This window comes from Moschus berezovskii, chromosome 20, assembly GCF_049115385.1.
Source record: "Moschus berezovskii isolate FMDL1 chromosome 20, NW_MosBer_1.0, whole genome shotgun sequence".
Lineage (NCBI taxonomy): Eukaryota > Metazoa > Chordata > Mammalia > Artiodactyla > Moschidae > Moschus > Moschus berezovskii.
In genome coordinates, this window is record NC_142479.1 from 36,188,052 (window position 1) to 36,208,831 (window position 20,780).

The 20,780-nt window shown below is 36.7% G+C and overlaps 1 protein-coding gene across 1 annotated transcript; it reads right to left on the reverse strand.

Moving 5' to 3' along the window:
- Positions 1-2,772: 2,772 nt before the first annotated feature.
- Positions 2,773-16,427, reverse strand: SPATA22 (spermatogenesis associated 22). Its single transcript, XM_055396257.2, has 8 exons — positions 16,270-16,427; positions 14,699-14,827; positions 11,407-11,467; positions 11,178-11,273; positions 9,443-9,785; positions 8,305-8,437; positions 5,930-6,027; positions 2,773-2,974 (listed from the first exon to the last, which is right to left on the reverse strand). Exons 1-8 carry the CDS (start codon positions 16,310-16,312, stop codon positions 2,783-2,785), a joined length of 1,095 nt encoding a protein of 364 aa, XP_055252232.1. The 5' UTR covers positions 16,313-16,427; the 3' UTR covers positions 2,773-2,782.
- Positions 16,428-20,780: the final 4,353 nt, after the last annotated feature.

Below are 20,780 nucleotides of genomic sequence, written 5' to 3' on the forward strand. Positions count from 1 at the left end.
TACCATCTGGGATGCCTAAAGTTCCTTAAATAATTCCAATAGGTAGTCAAGGGTTACGGACCTTTGCATTAAATGCCTGACCTGCAGAGATGTCTTTTGAAATAATACAATCTTATGAGATATAATACATAGTAATATTTATACACTCTATCATTAATAAAAAGAGTAATGAAACTGGTGAACAGAAGTCAAATTATTTCTACGATGTGGAGAAATCATGGGAAGTTGAGAGGTAAAGAGGAGGATTATCATACCTGAAAAACTCTGCTGGAGAACATCACACAGCCTAGGAAATCAAGACCCTCAGGTTGGAAGGACCCTAAGTGACTAGCTCATTCACAATCTGCCCAACTTACCCAGTGTGTGAGGGTGACTCCAGGACCCTGACCTGAGATCCTGCTCCCCTTTATTCACTTATTTATGTGAGATATCTACCCCTGTAGTCATCACCTGTGTCTGAAACCTCCCTTCTCACTTCTCCCATTCTGAACATCCTTGGGCCTAAGGGGCCCTGGATCCCAGAGGAGTCTGGATTCTGGAGGAACTCATTAAGGAGAAAGCAATTACCCAGGGCCTCTCTAGGACAAATGCTCTCAGGGTCCAGGAGTAGTGACTGATTACAATCACTGATCACACCTGACTATACTTTGGGGAAGGTGGGAATGAAGAAAAGCTCATATATGAAAGCTTATTCCCTGCTTATTTAAAGAATGGATAGTAGTCCTGGGGAGCCTACATTTTCAGCAGGGAAAGATGGAGATGCCATAAAAAGCAGGGACCAGAATGCAAATATTCCAAATAGCTTAGGAGTCTAGGAAATCCCAGGGACAGAGGAGCCTGGTGGGACACAGTCCATGGAATTGCAAAGAGGCAGGCACAACTTAGCGGTTAAACCAACAGCAGTAGCAGCTAGGAGTTTAGGCTTTATCCTGTGGACAAAAGGAAGCCAGCAGAATACCACCATGAAACACATATTTTGCAGATTCCCAGGGTGGCAAAATAAGAAAAATACATCAAAAATCTTAGTTCAAAATTAAGTCTATTTTTTTTCCAGAAGTTTCCCAGCGGTCCCAACAACATTTATTGAATAGTCTCTCTTCTCTACTGATTTCAGGTCCTAAGTTTTCTATATACTTGGGTGTATTTTTATAAATTGTTATACTGTCCTGTTTATTCATGAGTCAGTACCATATTCTGCATGAATAAATATGCCTTCATAATACATATTTAGTTTTTTAATGTCTGCCATTTCTGACACTCTTTCCTTCATGTTGTGGAGCCTAATTTCCGTCCTCCTAAAAGTGATCCATACTTAATGGTCCATTCCAACAAACAGAATGTAGTGAAAGTGATGCTTTGTGACTTCCAAGGCTAGGTCATATAAAGGATAACTCCACCTAGTTAACTCGCTGCTGAATTACTCACTCTAGGGGAAGCTAACTACCATGTCACGAGGATGCTCAAGCAGCCCTTTGAAAGGCCCACGGTAAGCTGAATCCTCCTTCCAATAGCAAGAACCCACCTGGCAATCATGCGCATGAGCCACTTTGGAGGTGAATCCTCCTAAGAAACCCAAGCCAGAGCTGCCCAATCAAGCCACTTCATAAATCTTGGCCTACTGAAACTGTGAGAGATAATAAATACTTGTTAAAAGCCACTAATTTGGTGGGCAATTGGTTATGCAACAATAGATAACTAATACATGTTTAAGGCTTTATAATATTTGATAAAACTATCCTCTGCTATTCTTCTTTTTCAGAGTATTCCTGACTATTCTCATTTTCTTATATACATAACTTTTATTATTCATTTGGCTAATGTGTGCGTGTTTGGTTTTGTATACAGAGAGAGAAAGAAATTACATGTTACAAATTAATCTTAAAAAAATCAACATCTTTGTCTTTCTTTCCAAGAAAATGATTTTATTTTTCCATTTGTCCAAGCTTTCTTTTGTGTCCTTCATTAGTAGGTATTCTAAAGTTTTGTTCATATTTTTCCACATTTATTACTTAGTATTGGTTAGTCTTAGATATTTTTTAAATGGTATCATTATCCAGTTTACACTCTAATGGGTCAGATCATATACATAACATCTACTAATGATTTCTGCATATTAAGTTTTCTATTCCAGTGCCTTACCAAATTATCTCATTTTATAGTAGTTCCTCAGTTGATTTTCTTAGGTTTCCCATATATACAATTGTATCATCTACCAACAGCAAGATTTATTATTTCTCTATTTTATTTCCCAATTATTTCTCTTTTATCTAACATATTCTATGGGTCCCAGAACATAAATCCCATAAATTCAGAGACTTTTGTTACTTTGTTAACAGCTTTGTTACAAACAAGGACATGAAATAGTGCTTGGCATAGAGTATATGCCCACTAAATATTTGAATTAAATGAACTGCATAGTCTAGCAACTCCAGTATAATGCTCAGTAACAGTACTGACAATGGGCACCTGGTCTTGTTCTTAACTTCAGTGGGAATGTCTGACTCAAAGGTGTTATTTTCTCATATTAAGTTAGTATCTACCTATTCCTATTCTTTTGAGCATTTTTATCTGAAATGGTTTTTTAACTTTAGCAAATGCATCACTTTTGTAAAAACAGTAAAATTATTTTTCAAAAATTCTTTCCACATTTAAAAGGATTTAAATATTTTAATTCAACAAGTGAAATACAGAAAAACAGTAGCCAAAAAACCATGGCAATGATAATTTAAACAATAACAGAAAAATGCTTACTTTATACTATTTAAACTTCCTTCATCACTACTTAAACTTCATTCATTACACTAGTATAATATCTCATTTCAGCATCTACAATTTTAACAAATGCTTGGAAAGTTTTTTGTTCAGAAGCAGATGCTGGTCTGACAGAAACACATTTAAAAATATTCTTTTTCTGGTCATAGTTTCCGACACATCTATGAACTCGGCCTCTAATCAGTCTGGGAAGTTCACGATCCTGTTTTTCAAAAAATAAATATCGATAAAGTTAATTATTACTTCATTTGAATTTAAATTATTTTAAACTAATAATATGATCAACTAAATACGAATCACTACAAAATGCTGTTAATTCCCTTATGTCATTTAGGGCCCCCCTGCTGACAAGACCATAATAGCTAGGCATAAATGGATGCCCTGTTACAGAAGAAAGATTCATTTGGGTAGAGCTTCTTACAAGCAAGTGAGCTGCTGCTTCTTAAAAAACTGAATAATTCCCAATATAACAGCACATGAATACTCACTTCTATTAGACTGCCAGAGTTCCCCTTTCAGTAGATGGCAGACTAGCTAGTTCAGACCAACTTTCCCACTAAAACCAATTAGAATAGCTGGATGGAATAATTATTTTAAAATATCCTCACAGACATCAGAGAGAGACCAACAGCAGTGAGGAACTGCAGAGACCCTAGGGGGAAGATAGAAGTCCAGAATGGGCCTGATATCTGGGGATACCGTCCCCCTCTGAGGTAACTGCTGATCACAATCAAGGCAGTTTAAGAGTCTAATAAACTGAGCAGAGCGTCTATGGACTTATAGGGCTAGGAGAAAAAATGGAGTCCAAGCTGGAGAAGACTCTTGAGAGTCCCTTGGACTGCAAGGAGATCCAACCAGTCCATTCTAGAGGAGATCAATCCTGGGTGTTCACTGGAAGGACTTATGCTAAAGCTGAAACTCCAATACTTTGGCCACCTCATGCGACGAGTTGACTCACTGGAAAAGTCTCTGATGCTGGGAGCGACTTGGGGTAGGAGGAGACGGGGACGACAGAGAATGAGGTGGCTGGATGGCATCACCGACTCGATGGACATGAGTTTGAGTGAACTCCAGGAGTTGGTGATGGACAGGGAGGCCTTTCGTGTTGTGGTTCATGGGGTCGCTAAGAGTCGGACACGACTGAGCGACTGAACTGAACTGAACTGAAGGTTCCCCAAAGAAAAGAGATTCTGGTAACCATACCACCCCCACCCCAGGCTTAGGGTTGGGAGATTCAAAAGAGCTATGTCCTAATAGAACTCATAAGCCAGGAAAAGACAAGCCAGCTCCAAAACCTCTCAGTCAAACCACAGAGTATGAGAAGATTCGTGATATACATAATAGACAAAGAACTTGCACTCAGAATAAATTTTTCAAAAACTCCTACAAATCAACAGACAAATAATTTATTAGAAAAAATTATAAGAGGCCTGAACAGACTTGTCAGAAGAATGTACCTCACTGGCCAGTAAACATCAAAAGTGCTGAACCTCAATTAGTCACCAGGGAATTGGAGAGAAATGAGATAGCACTAAACTGACCCACTGGAATGGCTAAATTAAAACAGACTGACAGTACTAAATGTTGATAAGAATGAAGAAAAACTACAACTCTCCTATGCTGATTGAGTTCATAAACTCATAACCCACTGGAAATTTCTTTGGCAATAACTCCATGTGGAACATACACATTACACTACAATTCAGCAATTTTGTTTCCAGGTATATACACAATAGAAAGGCAAGCATGCGCACAGCAAGAATGTTCAGAGTATTATTCTTAACAAAAAAAACTGGACACCACCAAAAGACATGAACGGTAGAAAATCAAATTGTGCTATATTCATATCACATAGAAACATAAATAAATGAACTTTAGCTACATGCAACAACATAGATGAATCTTACATTTCACTGAGTGAAAGAGATCAGACATAAAATCAGACATATCATATGATAGTATTTATATAAAGTTCAAAAACAGGCAGAATTAACTTATGATATTACAAGTCACAATAGTTGTTACTTTAATGCAGAAAACAGGTAGTGAATGAGAACAGGCACAAGGATACACAGGGTGAAAACAATGTTCTATTTCTTAACCTTGGTTACGTTCACTTCTATAACTTCATAGAATTGTACAGCTTTTCTGTATATGATATACTTTAATAAAAATCTTTTTAAATTTAGACTAGAGAAAAATAATAAGCATCTAAAATATTCTAAAAATAACATGCAATTACTATTTCTTGTCATCTGCTATGTGTTAGATGCTATGCATTCATATATTCTATAACCTAATATCCAAAACAACCTTCCAAAGTGGGAATTAGTCTCAATTTACTGATTAGAAAACTGATGCACAGGAAGTGTAACCAACTCACTTAAGGTCATAAAGCTAGTGAATGGTGGGGTACAAACTGGAATCCAAGTGAGATTTCAGAATTCTTAATACCAAACTCTTTTACAAAGTATGTAAGTCTTATAAGGTTTCCATTCCCCTTTGTTACCAAGCCTCTCCCCTACATCCCACCCCACTGTTTCTGCCTTCCCCCAGGTTCAGAACAACTACCCTTACTCTGTCACTTACTAACCGTACACTCTGGTAATTGTAAACTGTTTGTAGTTTGCTGAACAATCTAGGCTCTATCAGTGCTTCATGTCTTTACAGGAGCTGCTCCCTCAGTTTAGAATGCATTCCTCTCACCTCTTCCCCTACCTTCCAGCACTTTGGCTTAATTTATTAGCCCTTACATATCTAAGGTCAGATAGGTTACTACATTCTTCAAAAAGCTTTCCCTGATCTCACCTATCCTCCTATCTACTTCCATAGAACCATGCACACATCTCTGTCATACCACTTGTAAGTGGATTATTTATGGATCTGTCTCTCCACCTGAGATTATAAACTCTTTGAGAGAAAGGGCCATTTACCACTTATATTCCACTTTGCACCCCATGCATCTAGCATAGCCCCTATAACAGTAAGCTCTCCACATCAGTCGAGCAAATAATCAATTTTAACATCAGAATTTAACCAAACAAAATGTCAAAAGCACTACTAGTTAACAGAATTTCTACTACAGTGAAATTATAGCTTGCATTTGTAAGTTTTGTTGGCACAGGTTTTACAAAGAATACTTAAAACAAATACTCACTATTTCATAAAATACACATGGCAGAGTATGTTTCCCATCTCTCATAAGAAAAGTCTTTGAACAGTATGGGCCAGGTGTAACAGCTGAATCGAGAACAGCTAAGCAACATTGAAATAAAGGGGGGAAAAATCAGTGCTGGTAAAACACAAATAAAATCTAACAAAGAGAAGTTGATATTTAAATAACTAGTTCCATAACAATCTCTCATAGTTTTATTTATACAATAATAAGAAAACATTTTAAAAGGGAAAGATATTCTGAAACCGTTTTATTCTAAAGAGAGCAAAATTTCTGGCCCTCTCCAACTTGGGAACTGATAACAAAAATATAACAGACAATAATTGGCCATCTGAAACTTTCTCCTTTGTTGTTTTTTTGTGTTTTTATATTTCTATTTTTTGGCCACGCTGTGTAGCATGCGGGATCCTAGTTCCTTGACCAGGGATCAAACCTGTGCCCACACAGCAGAAGAATGGTGTCTTAACCACTGGACCACCAGGAAGCTCCTGCAGTTTTGTGAATGTGTTTGATGTAGTGGTTACATCCTTAGACCAATCTACTACACACTACACACCAAAGTGTGTGTGTTAGTTGCTCAGTTGTGTCCAACTCTTTGCAACCCCACAGACTGCAGCCCGCCAGGCTCCTCTATCCATGGAATTCTCCAGGCAAGAATACTAGAGTGGACTGCCATTTCCTTCTCCAGGGGATATTTCCGATCCAGGGATTGAACCCAGGTCACCTGCACTGCAGGCAGATTCTTTACTGTCTGAGTCACCAGGGAACTCCACATATTAAATACACATGTATAATAAATAAACATCATGATTTAATGAAGAAAAAACACTGAATTAGAATCAGAAGTCATGCAATTGAGTCTCAGTTCAACTTACTAAACTGAAAAAACGTTAACCTCTTTCAAATGTTTCATCTATAAAATTCAAATGATAATTCAAGCTAAATCTTAAGAAGTCACTATCAAATGAGACCACTATTCATTCCTCTAATAGCCATCTATTAGGTACTGATAGTAAACACTTGTTGTTTTGAGATCAATCTCCATTTTCCCTAGTAATACCCAGATTTTCCTTTAGGAAATTTCCCCTATGCCATTCTTAGCTATATGATTTGGATTGGATGTGTCCCTACCCCAGACCCGGGAGTGACCTGAGACTAATGTAAGCCAGTCAGTGTATCCCCTCCCCAGCTACTGAGTTCAGAGTGACAATGAGAGCCTTGCTGCCCAATCAGAAACGTTGATATGCAAAGGGTCATTTGCTAGTTTCTGGAAAAGAGCAACCAGAAGAAACCATCAAAGAATGTGACAATGTGGTGTAAAGAAGAATGTATGGTATAGAAAACTTTGATAATCCTCTCAATATCATAAGGGAAGAGTCAGAAGCTGCTGGAAAGACCATAATTGGAGCCTCAGAATGAAGCTAACACTGTGAAAGGACAGAAAGATGGTTAAATCTCAAAAACATAATGCCAGATGAAAATGTAAACTCTACAGTTTAAAACACATAAAAACAGTAAATAAATACATATAAATTTACGAAATCAGATGTACAGAGCAAAATTATAAAAGCATGGAAAGGAAAGATACCATAGTGACTGTCTCTAGAGAAGAATAAAAACAGATAGGGGTGTTCAAAGATTATCTCTAAGATAGATATGTGGATATTTATTATAGTCTCTGTACTTTTCTGTATGCTTAGAATATTTCATAATTTAAATTAAATTGAATATTTTATTTAATCTATGGAAAGAAATGTTTTGAATCTCTACTTGTTGTTTATCTCTTTATTCTAAGTAAAATTAAATTCCAGAAACATTCTATAAAACTCTCCTCCCTTTCGAATATTAATTCAGAAAATTGTAGGGAAAAGTTAAGTGTTGGGGGTCTACTCATATCAACCAAGGATTCTTTGCAAATGTTCTTTAAGGATATGTAATTTATAATTTAACTTACACAGAAATTGCTACTGGATTTAGGGTAATATAATAGAAAGAATACTTTGAGAATAAGGAGACTTGGTGCCTAGATCTATTTTTGCTGATAACTTTGTGATTTTTAGTCAAGTCTATTTTAATTACTTGCCTCATTTCCTCACCTACTTGAAGGGTTGAGCTAGATTACTTGTAAGAATATTTCCAGTTTTAACATTACAAATTAGAATAATACTAGCATGAATAACCAAGTTTATCTTAAGTCACACAAATCAATGAAGACACAGGAACTGAAGAAAATCCTAAAAAACCATAATCTCCTTTTGTAAAGTTTTATTTTTAAGATCTCCTAGGTATTCCTATTAATCATTCAAAACAATTGTCCAAATGATATTACTGAAGTATTTTTGAAGTAGTACACCTACCTAATATTTCAAAAAGAAGTACAGTTTTCTGTGCATGTTCACGCCAGTACTTCATGCTTTCAATAACTGCAGATATAATTCTTAAGGAATTATCTTTTTCCCTAAGCTTTAACTGATATGATGAGGGTTCCTTCTGAAAAAATAAAAACACAGCAGTAGAAAAACCTGTCATTTTTTTCATCATATTCATTCACTTTCTATGTAAAGATTCTAGGTCTGTATAATAGGCAAAAGTGCAAATTATGTTAAAATACTATGTAAAATATGTAAAAAAGAACTATTAAAATTTCAGTACAGTTACTCCCATAAATTAAAAGCATCATTAATACTTTATAAAGGAGAAGAAACTAGAATACATTTGGAGATAATTAAGAAGATTTTTTTTCTTTTTATCTCTTATTTTACATGAGCATTCATTACTCATTCATTTGTTGACTCTTTAAATAATTTTAAAGTATCGTGTGCCAATTCTATGACAAACACAGGTAAGTCAAATACAATTTCTCTCCCTAATGTGCCCACACCCTGAGGGAATCCAGACACATTTATTCATTCATTCCAAAAGCAATTATTGGCACCTACCGTGTGCCAGACATAGCTAATGAGGAAACAATACTGAAGGTAGACAACTATCTACCTTCACAGATTTTACGGCCTAATAGGGGATTCGGAAGATTAATAAATATATAATAGAATGTCAGAAATTGATATATTCTGTGCATTTTAGAAAACAGGATTAAAGGATAACAAGAGACAGGGATTATTATTTTAAATAGGCTGTTGACTGAGGAATAAGGGAATGGTGAGTGTAAAGGCCTTGATATAGGAATGTTTTGGCATTTTAAAAAATCAGCTAAGAGCAGGATGGCCAAGATGGTGGAGGAGGAAGACCCTGAGCTCACTTCCTCTCATGGGCACACCAAAATTACAGTTATTACAGAGCAGCCATTCACAACCTTTAAGAAAATATATTAGATAAAAACATTCATCTACTCCAATATAACTGGCTATTTGTGCTAATCCAGTAATGTATGCCATGGGAGTGATTTCAAATGCTCTTATCTCTGTAACTTTCTAAATACTTATCTCACATATTTTAACTGAAATACAAAAATGCAAATAATATTGAAAAGTTTACCTTGAGGGTGTTTACTTCTTGAAAACCATCCAACATTTTTTTCTTAAATTGATTTTGTTGAAAATTGGGCTTAAATGCCTGCAATGTGCTGTTTTTGTCTAGACTTCTCATTGTGGAGCCAGGTATTTCTGATGACTTTGTTTGTCTGAGTGCTTCACTTTCTCTTTGGTTAGGTAAATTAGTAGATTCAGATACTCTTAATTGTTTCTGCTGTTGAGCTCCCATATTAATTGGACCCGAATTTATTCCATTATTTGTCATTATATTTCTTCTTTTGTACTGAGGCTTAAAATCATTTTTATCCCAAGTTTTTAAACTGGTATTTTTGTTGCCATCTCTGTAGCTGTAATAGTATTTTTAAAAATTGTTATCAGTTTTGTTTCTATATATTTTTTCTTAATTAAAAGAAAATTATTAATGAATTATTTAATTTACATTTATATGGTAATTTGTACTACTATGCAACTACTGACCAGTTAGATATTCTAAACACATCATCGCAGCAACCCTAAAATATATTAAGCCTCTCTCTTCAGGTGAGGAAATGGAGTCTAGAGGAGGAAGTAACTTGCCAAAGTCACATTACAAGTTACTGACAATCCAAAACCCAGAGAAACCAACTCAAAGTCAAGTGCCAAAGAATTTATTTTTAAACTATACAAGAATATATGAGTAGAAAGATTTTTTTCACCATAGTAAGATTTTGAGTATGTTTGCTTCCTTTTTTGTACATTTATTTTTAAATTTTCTACAAAATAAATTTTTCAAAAGTTAAACTATGGCTTGTCAGTGATTTTAAGTCACAAAGAAAATAGATAAAGGCAGAGTAGACAGCTGTCTGATTAGAAATTTTGTATTTTTACTGAGTAGCTTAAAAGTCTTACTTATGAATTTGTTTCAGCATTTTACTAGCTACATTAACTTAAGTGAGTTATACCAGCCAATCAGAACGTGATGTTAATGAGGCTAAAATTAAAAGCATAATTTCAAAGCAGGCTAGGTAAAAGTTCCACAGGGAAAAACTAACCTAAGTTACAAATATTTATTTCTGAATACTCTTCCTAAAAATACCACAAGAGGGCAAACAATGCAATCCAACCTTGTTAAGGAAAATAATCCAAAACCATTTCAGTAATTACCACTTACCCAAGAATACTAAAGTCCAACCTAAAAAACAAGCCATGTACTTTTTCTATCTATTCATTTTTTTCACATTATTCAGACATTAAATTTGGATACCTCTGACAAGTGCCCTCACCATCTTAACAGATGCTTATGCATTTCGTGCTCCATCTTTCTTTCAATTCCATCCTATTTACCTTGAAGCTGACTATCTTACTAGGGTAAGACTGAGCATTCTATTTGGTTCTCAATTTCTAAATATGTCCAACATTTAGATAGTTATTCTTGACTCTACCTATTGTCAATTAGACATTAATGACAAAATCATAAATTCATGGTGATAAATATTTACAGAAATTTCATTACAACATGAAGTATTCTTTGAAAATAGAATCAAACCAAATTTGCCTATTTTTAAAGTTTTATATGGCATGTTCTCTTCTTTCATAAAACATAGCTAGTATCACTACAGTTAGTTATTAAGTATAGAAATTTCCTAAATGTCAATTCTGTTTAAGAAAGGAAGAAAAGATAGAGGAAAAGAGAAGGGAATAAAGGAGGAGATGGGAAGGAGAAGAAAAAATAGAATAAGAAAAATCTTAAGTAAACTCACCTCCAATCACTCTTGCTTCTCTCAGCATTTGATTGAATAGGTTTAGACACAGAATCTTGACTTCTCAGGGGATTAGAAACTAAATGTGGTATTTGCCTTTCAAGGAAATATGTCTTATTAACTAGTAATAATTTGTTACCCAATTGAGAAATATAAAATATACATAGAAGACTAACATCAGTCAGTAACAGACACATGCATTTATTGGTACACATTTTTTTTCACATACCCCATGTTCACTGTTTTTGTTAAAGGAGGCAACTCCGGATTCACAGCTTCCCAGGCCCAATCTCAAAAGATATAAGTAAAACAGGTAAGAGTAAGTTAGGTAGCATTTGGGGGAAATAATTCTTTCATATTTAATTAATATGTGGGGGAGGCAACCAAAAGCCTGAAGGAGAAAAAAACTTGAATATGTGGACATGTTCTTTAAAAGTACTTTGTTGTGGAATCAGTCACAGTCTTACTAATTTTTTTTAGTTATCTCCCTTTCCCACTGTATTCCAAGCAAGGTATTTAATCTGTATATCTTCCACAGTCAATCCTAGTAAAGTATGTTATACTTTGTAACATAAATTTCAGTGTAATCAATGTTTCTTAATCCCAACCCAACAGCAAGAAATATATCAAAACCCAGAAAATATACACACATAGCATGCGTGTGTGTATGTGAGTGCCTGTGTGTGTCTGAGAAAGAATATAGAAATTTTACCATGTATTCTTTTTCTTACTTACTAAGTATATACACTCTGACATTTTCCATTTTACTCTATTCAGTTCTATTTGTTTTTTTAAAAGATTGGTTATTTCCTAAACTACTAATGGATCAAGAAAAAAAATTGAAAAACACTGATCTAGTCCTCTCTCTTACCCACGAAAAGATATTTTGTTGTAACTCTAACAGATAGTAATCCTGGTCAGAGCTTGAAAAGTTCAGTACTTCAGGATTAGGTACATTTGCCTATGGAGCAACTCAAATGGTTATTTTTCAAGATCATCTGTCATTCATGCTACTTATAAAATATTTTAAATAGAGGAGAATTTTTTTTAATAGTAGAAGAGGACCAGATAAATGCCCACTTTCACACACCCACAAGAATTTTTGAACCTTTTATCTATAAAAATTAGAATAATATGAAATTCATACTTTCAATTCCTCAAATGTGGAAGAAAACAAAATAACTATAAATTTAAAATTAGATTAAGGTCTATTGTTGCACACTGGATGAAATTAATAAGTACTGATATATATATTAAAGGATTTTAAAATTCTAGTTGCAGAAAATCTTGTTAAAGCATTTTAAGTGTGCCCCCACAAAATGTAAATGTATATAACCAGCAGGTACCAAGTATATTTCAGAATATCTGACTGTCCATGCCTTCTTCCAAACAGAAGTAAAAAGTAAGTAAACATTAAGATCTCCCAGGACAAACCACAACAACTAATTATTTCAGAGATGAGAGGCCTAACCATAAGGTTAAATTAAAGAATGAAACTAGAACACTGTCTAACACCATACACAAAAATAAACTCAAAATGGATTAAAAATCTAAATGTAAAACCAGAAACTATAAAACTCCTAGAGGAAAACATAGGCAAAACACTCTCTGACATAAACCACAGCAGGATCCTCTATGACCCACCTCCCAGAGTAATGGAAATAAAAGCAAAAATAAATAAATGGGATCTAATTAAACTTAAAAGCTTTTGCACAATGAAGGAAACTATAAGCAAGGTGAAAAGACAGCCTTCAGAATGGGAGAAAAGAAGAGCAAACGAAGCAACTGACAAAGAATTAATCTCAAAAATATACAAGCAGCTCCTGCAGCTCAATTCCAGAAAAATAAACAACCCAATCAAAAAATGGGTCAAAGAACTAAACAGACATTTCTCCAAAGAAGACATACAGATGGCTACCAAACACATGAAAAAATGCTCAACATCACTCATTATCAGAAAAATGCAAATCATAACCACAATGAGGTATCATCTCATGCTGGTCAGAATGGCTGCTATGCAAAAGTCTACAAGCAATAAATGCTGGAGAGGGTGTGGAGAAAAGGGAACCCTCTTACACTGTTGATGGGAATGCAAACTAGTACAGCCACTATGGAGAACAGTGTGGAGATTCCTTAAAAAACTGGAAATAGAACTGCCATACGACCCAGCAATCCCACTGCTGGGTATACACACCGAGGAAACCAGAATTGAAAGAGACACATGTACCCCAATGTTCATCACAGCCCTGTTTATAATAGCCAGGACATGGAAGCAACCTAGATGTCCATCAGCAGATAAATGGATAGGAAAGCTGTGGTAAATATACACAATCGAATATTACTTGGCTATCAAAAAGAATGCATTTGAATCAGTTCTAATGATGTAGATGAAACTGGAGCCTATTATACAGAGTGAAGTAAGTCAAAAAGAAGAACACGACACAGTATATTAACATATATATAGAATCTAGAAGGATGGTAATGATGAACCTATATGCGAGACAGCTAAAGAGACACAGATGTAAATAACAGACTTTTGGACTATATGGGAGAAGGCGGCGGGTGGGATGATTTGAGAGAATAGCATTGAAACATGTATATTATCATATGTGAAATAGATCACCAGTCCAGGTTTGATGTATGACACAGGGTGCTCAGGGCTGGTGCACTGGGATGACCCTGAGGGATGGGATGGGGAGGGAGGTGGGAGAGGGGTTCAGGATGTGGAACACATGTACACCCGTGGCTGATTCATGTCAATGTATGGCAAAAAGCACTACAATATTGTAAAGTAATTAGCCTCCAATTAAAATAAATTAATTAATTTAAAAATAAGATTTCAGTGACCTCATTTAAAAACATGAGTTGAAGCAAGGCTCACTGTCTCTAGAATTTGAATCAAGAGAAACAGAGGGCAGCCAATGATGGGCTCTGAGAACTAGAACTAAAAGGCTATGTTAACACCCAGCAAAGGCAACTTAGTTCACATACCAGTGGATGCTAAAAGGAAGCCAGCTGGATGAAACAGTGAAAAGTCAACATACAAAATAAAGTAAAAGTTACGTAAGAAGAGAAAAAAAGACTAGGGTCAAGCATAAGAAATCCCTTGGCTTCCACCTTAAGTTCTATTTTCTTCCATTTTTCCTGTGTTCCCACTCACATCCTTATTCCTGAAGCAACTTGAGTTTCTCCATTCTTTACCACCAAATGTTTAAGTCACAATATCTGTATGTGTTTTGTAATAGAAAAAAAAACTCTTTCCAATATAGGTTACTACTTCACTAGAACAAAGGCTCCAGATTTAAGATACCCCATTTAAATGCTAAGTCACCCTTGTAAACAAGGAAACTCTAACTGTTGTACTGGAATGCTCAGAAAGAGCCAAGTAATCCCTATAACTGGATAGTGGAAAGAAGAAAAAAAATACACTTTCTTTCTGTTTCCATTATAATACAGTAGAAATTGCCATTTTCTATAATCCTCTTTCTTATTTACTGAGAATATTCACTTTATTTTCTTACCTGATGGTAAAGGAGGGAAATCGTAACTATCAGAAGCATTACTGATACCTGTATCATTTTTACGTGGATTGGATGTTAATGGCTGTCTATTCCTCTTTTTCTGATTGAACAATGGTACAGGCAAACAGCCTAAATTGAAAGTACCAAAAAATTAGTACACAGTAGGCAAATAATCAGATCTAGTTATAGAATACATTCTAGTTATAGAATACATTCTAGTTATAGAATATTAGTATACAATAATATACTGTTTGAATTTGTCTATTTCTATATGTTACTTTTATATGTATTACAGATATATTTATATAGATTTGGATTTATTTTTATACTCTTTTATTATATATTTATTTATATATTTTTTATATATTTATTATTTATTTATTTATATATCTTTTATTAAAGATCCAAAATAGCCTTATCTGTCTCTCTAAAAAATCCTTGCTTGTTCTGTTACCATCGCCTTAATTCCTCTTATCTGGCAGTAATTAGCAACTCCTTCCTCATCCCCCAACCCTTTCCAAACCCATTTTTTGCTTTGTTTACTTCTCTCCTGTGCTTGTTTATCACCATATCAATTGGAAGGAACCCTTTGAGTACGATACAGGTAAAGGAGAACCAAAATTTGACCTATGCTTTCCAAAATCCTAATCACTCTCTGACTATAGTAGCAGACCATTTAAGGCCATGGGTCTTTCACTTTAGTTTGACTAAGATTTATCTGTAATTATGCTTAGCATGCCAGTTCCTAGACCCCACTCTCATAAACTGTATTTCAGTAGATTTGCTTTGAAGTAAAAACTCTGCAATTTCACCAAGAACTCCAGGGGTCTGTAATATATATTTTCTACGGATCATTCTTGAGAATGACTTAGAGTGATGGTAATATATCCAATCTCCCTGGCACATAAATATTTCAAATAAGTTACAAATAAAAGTTAGAAGATTATTAATTTCTTTGTCTTCAGCTTAAAGCACAAACAAATCAATGACATGGGGTTTTAAAGAGCAAATCCAAGAAAAATTCCAGAGCAAATCCAAGAAAAATTCCAGAGCAAATCCAGAAAAGCCTGATTTTACTTAAACCTAATCTGATGCTAAAGCTGAAACTGCAATACTTTGGCCACCTCATGCGACGAGTTGACTCACTGGAAAAGACTCTGATGCTGGGAAAGGTTGGGGGAGGGAGGAGAAGGGGACGACGGAGAATGAGATGGCTGGATGGCATCACCGACTCTGTGGACACGAGTTTGAGTGAACTCCGGGAGTTGGTGATGGACAGGGAGGCCTGGCGTGCTGTGATTCATGGGGTCGAAGAGAGTCGGACATGACTGAGCGACTGAACTGAACTGAACTGAAGCCAATAAGTGTTTTGTCTTATTTCCTTCAACCTAAAAAGAGGCTAGACTATATGTTCATTATTTTTAAAAGTTCCTTCCAAACTGTTGTATCTATATGCTACACAAACTATATATATATGCAAAAAGTTGTATCTATATAGCCTATATATATATAATATGTATATATGCTACATATAAACTATAGAAATTTAAAAAATAAAAGTCAGTCAATACCTGCTGTACTTCGAGTTGAATTTTCATTTAGGTTTCTCTTCATTGTTTTCAATATCAAAGTCTCTAATTTTTATTCTCCAGCACTCCAACCTTACAACATGAAGTTGTCTGACTAAACCTTCAAAGAAAGAAATTTATACCTCATATTGTATCAACAACAAAATCAAGTGCTCAGCCTAGTAATTACTGAAATTATGGTTTAAAGCTATGACTTCAAACCTGATAAACACTCTACAGAGTCTTTCCCTTTCCAGGTAAGAATTTACAACATGACACATTTTTTCAAATTAGTTTGAAGGCAAGACTAGGGTGGCTATAATCTTGTTTCCTAAACATATGAGAGAGTCTATGTAATTTACTACAGAATCAAGGACCCAACGTGAGAATAATTCTGAACGAGATGTACATAGAGGAAAATGGACCACAATATTGGCAAACATGCTTACAAGGCCAGGGAGGAAACATACACAATTGAACTAGCCATGTGAGAATGTGTTGTCTCACTTTAAAACACCACGCAGATCATGTGCTTTAGTCATTAGTTTGAGATCTCTGGATTATACAATACCAAAGACTAAGGCCTCACTTAATATCCAGAATAACTGTAATGGTAAGTTTCAACTCTGTTTCTGTAATTCCAAGTGAAACAAGATCTGTTTTTTTTTCCCCTTTTACCACAGGTTTTCTTTTGTAATTTTTTCCATGTCCAGCCTCTTATACTTCAATCTCACTTTAATACACGCTTGCCTATTTTGTGAAAAATTAAGATTTAAACCTAAGTAAGATCGACTGAACTGAACTGAACTGAACTGAAGATAAGTCAAACACGACTGAGCAACTGAACTGAACTGAACTGAAAAGATCATTGGAAGGACTGATGCTGAAGCTGAAACTGCAATACTTTGGCCACCTCATGCGAAGAGTTGACTCACTGGAAAAGAGTCTGATGCAGGGTGGGATTGGGGGCAGGAGGAGAAGGGGACGACAGAGAATGAGATGGCTGGATGGCATCACCGATTCGATGGACATGAGTTTGAGTGAACTCCGGGAGTCGGTGATGGACAGGGAGGCCTGGCGTGCAGTGATTCATGGGGTCGCAAAGAGTCCGACATGACTGAGCGACTGGACTGAACTGAACCGAAGATCACTTCTGCTCCCAAGGACCCCATGAGACAAAGAGACATGAACACCACTGAGTAATAATGCAAATCATACTGGGGTAAATAGCATCAATTATCATTTTTTACAAAGAAATATTTTTAGAAATAAAACTTGAGAAACATGAGATTAGGGACTGCCTCAGCTTTGTTTCCACAGCTTGGCCTTGAACCTGGATAGAGGAGGCCCTTTAGAGAATATTCCTGACGCCATTCTAGGAAACAAAATAGAAGTGAAGAGACCTTTTCTTAGCCCAGAAATACCATTGCAACACAGCTGAAACTAAAAGGGGACAGCAAGGGCTATCACGGTTTCTGAGACTTAGGCAAACAAAAGCGCCACATCCTCCCGTAGACCACCGGCCCCGGGGGCAGAAGACCCTGAGGGGTTCCCTACCCCAGCTTACAACATGACCCTAATTATGTTAAGGCAGGTGGTGACATAGATGGGCAGAAAGTTTGCTCAATGCGCAAACACACATGCACACACCCTCCCCAAAAACCGCTGCCTCAGATTGAGGCCATCGGGCCTACTTGGGCCCCTCATGGAGAAGAACACAAAACTCTAGTCAGGGCTCATGTTCTCTTCCAACAATCTTTCCTGACTCGGGAGGGGGGCAGTTTGGTAACTAGGGCTTTCCCTGCTTGGCCCTGCGGCCAACACGACGCGTAACTTTAACCTTCAGGTTCCAGGCCTCCGTCAACGGTCGCCCAGCCTCCAGTCAACAACCACCTGCCTCCTTTCCGCCTCCAAAAAAGCCTCGGAAGTCGCTCTGTGCGCATGCGCGCTTCGCCACGCCCCTTTCGGCGCAGGCGCAGGCGCAGAGGCTACCACCTGGGTGCGCGGTAACGTGACGTCATCACTTCGGTGGACAAGCAAGGAAGCATGAACGCGCCTCTCCTTGCATTCTCACACTGTGGGGTACACGGCATACGGAAGGCTCTGCCTCTTTAAATTTTCGCCCATAGAGGGACAAGCCTTTTCTAGTTGTCTGTGGTGCTCAGCCAGTCTTCACCCCAGCTTCGTCTGGAAGTTGGGCCCAGGGCTGGTCACCCAGCCCCGTTCCCACACCCCGAGGTCATTTTTTAAGTTCTAGATATCAGTTTGTGAGATGCTGGTGGCTCCCTGGAGTGTGCCTAGAATAGAATAACTCAAGGGCCATAGACCTCAAAGCCCGGTCAGAGGGGTCTTGCTTGGTCTGGCAGAGTTTCAGAATAAGGTCAAGCAGGTGGGACATTGGAGTCGCCAGGAGGCTGTGAGAGCTGACGCCTGGGTTTGAAGACAGCCGGGCTCAGGAAGGCAGGGCCAGTGCTGCACAAGCTTGGGAAGGGAAGCAGCACATGCCTTAGAGATCCGGGACCCCAGAGAGCAAAGGGAAGGTGCAGTGACCCAGGCTCTGGCCTTCAGCTATTGGACTGCCCCTCTCTGGTCCTTTTATCTTGGACAAGTTACCCCTTCTAAACCTACATTTCCTGCCTCAGTAAAAAAGCAATAATAATACTTAATTGCCCTGAAGATATTAAAAAAGAAAATAAATGAACAGTTCTGGCACACAGTAAATGACCAGTAAATGTTAGCCCTTTTTAATAATAGTGGCTGCCATTTATTGAGTACTTTCTGGAGGCCAGGAATAATAATTCTACTTCTGTCTGGGTTCAAAGACCGTGTTTTGCTGTTACCCTGTCTTCTGAACCATTTGGAGACTAAGGGAGATGAAGGGAAAGAGTGCAGAGGGGCCCAGAGATGAAGGGAATGTTGTTAGTAAAGTCCTAAGAGTATGAGTGAAAGTCGCTCAGTCGTGTCCGACTCTTTGCAACCCCGTGGACTGTATATACAGTCCATGGAATTCTCTAGGCCAGAATACTGGAGTGGGTAGCTGTTCCCTTCTCCAGGGGATCTTCCCAACCCAGGGATCAGAACGGGGTCTCCCACATTGCAGGTGGATTCTTTACCAACTGAGCTATCAGGGAAGCCTTCCAGACTGAGTGACTTTCACTTCACAAGAGTATGAGACCATGAGATATATTAGTAGTTTCTTTGAAGATTAGGTCAAAGAGAATATTAGGAGATAGGATTAGAGGTAGATTGAGACCAGATGATAAATATTCAACCTCATTGTGAGATAGTGACAGCTAAAAAGAGTCTCAGTTTGTATACTATCAATTCTCTGAATTTCTCAAAAAGAACTAGACTAATATTTTTGTAGGGTTCAGATATTTAGAGTGCTTTGGGAAACAGGGAGTTAAAAATCTTTCGGAAGTTAACTTGGTATAAGAGTATGAAAAGCCTCTGTTGCTCTAGTTCTAAGGAAATGCTCTCCTTTTTTTTCTAATAAAGCTTTCCACAGAAGACAAACTCTGTACACAATAAACAAGGTAAGTATAGGACAGAATTACTACAATTCGTTAACTCTCAAAAAAACTTATTCATTTTGACATGTAAAGGAAACTTTATGAATGTTAGATGTGCTTCAGAGTGTTGATCTGTTAAAATTCCATAAAACAAGCCTCAAAATGGAACTCATTTGTGCCAGCTACAAGTACATAGCTGAAGCAGCATTTCCAGAGAGACTAGGGCAAAGGACAGAACTAAGCAGAAATTGGCAGAAGAGAAACAAAACATAATCGAGTGTTAATAATTTACCATAGTTACTGCTCTTGAAACCAAAGTAACTAAATAATATGATCGTCATCTGTTTACATTTATGCTTCTTTTCTGCATCTCTGCACTGAAGTGTTCACTGTACATGGATGTGGACAGAAAATCAAAAGCTACAGGGTTTTTTTTTTCTGAAATTAGAACAGTAATTTCAATGTGTGCATTTTAATTTTATCGTTATGCTTTCTCTGTATTATAATCTCTTAAAGGAAGAAAATGGGTATTGGTTTATTAACTATTTTGAAGCATTCACACTTTATATTTCTATCATGTGTTTTGTTTGTAGGTTTGTTTGTTTCCTGAGCACACTGTTGTGACTGTTTAAGTGAATTTGGAAAAAGCAAAATTAGAATTTTTGGGAAAGCCAAAAATAACAGGGAACACCCTATTGTTCTGTGAAAAACACTGGACTTGGATTCAGAAAACTTGGATCCCAGGCCTGGTTTTCTCCTAGAAACTCGGCAACTTAACCAAATTAATCTTTTTTTCTCTTCCCACTGCACGGGGGATGTCAATTGCTAACCCTTCCTATCGCCTAAAGTGGATATGTGAATAAACTGAGAAAACAGATGGCAAAATACTTTTTAAATTAAACTACTCTGTAGTTGTAAGGAATCACTCTTGTTATACTCCTTCTGAACGAACTCCCATAACTAGTACATAATGTTTTCAGTACTTGAACATATTTGACTTTC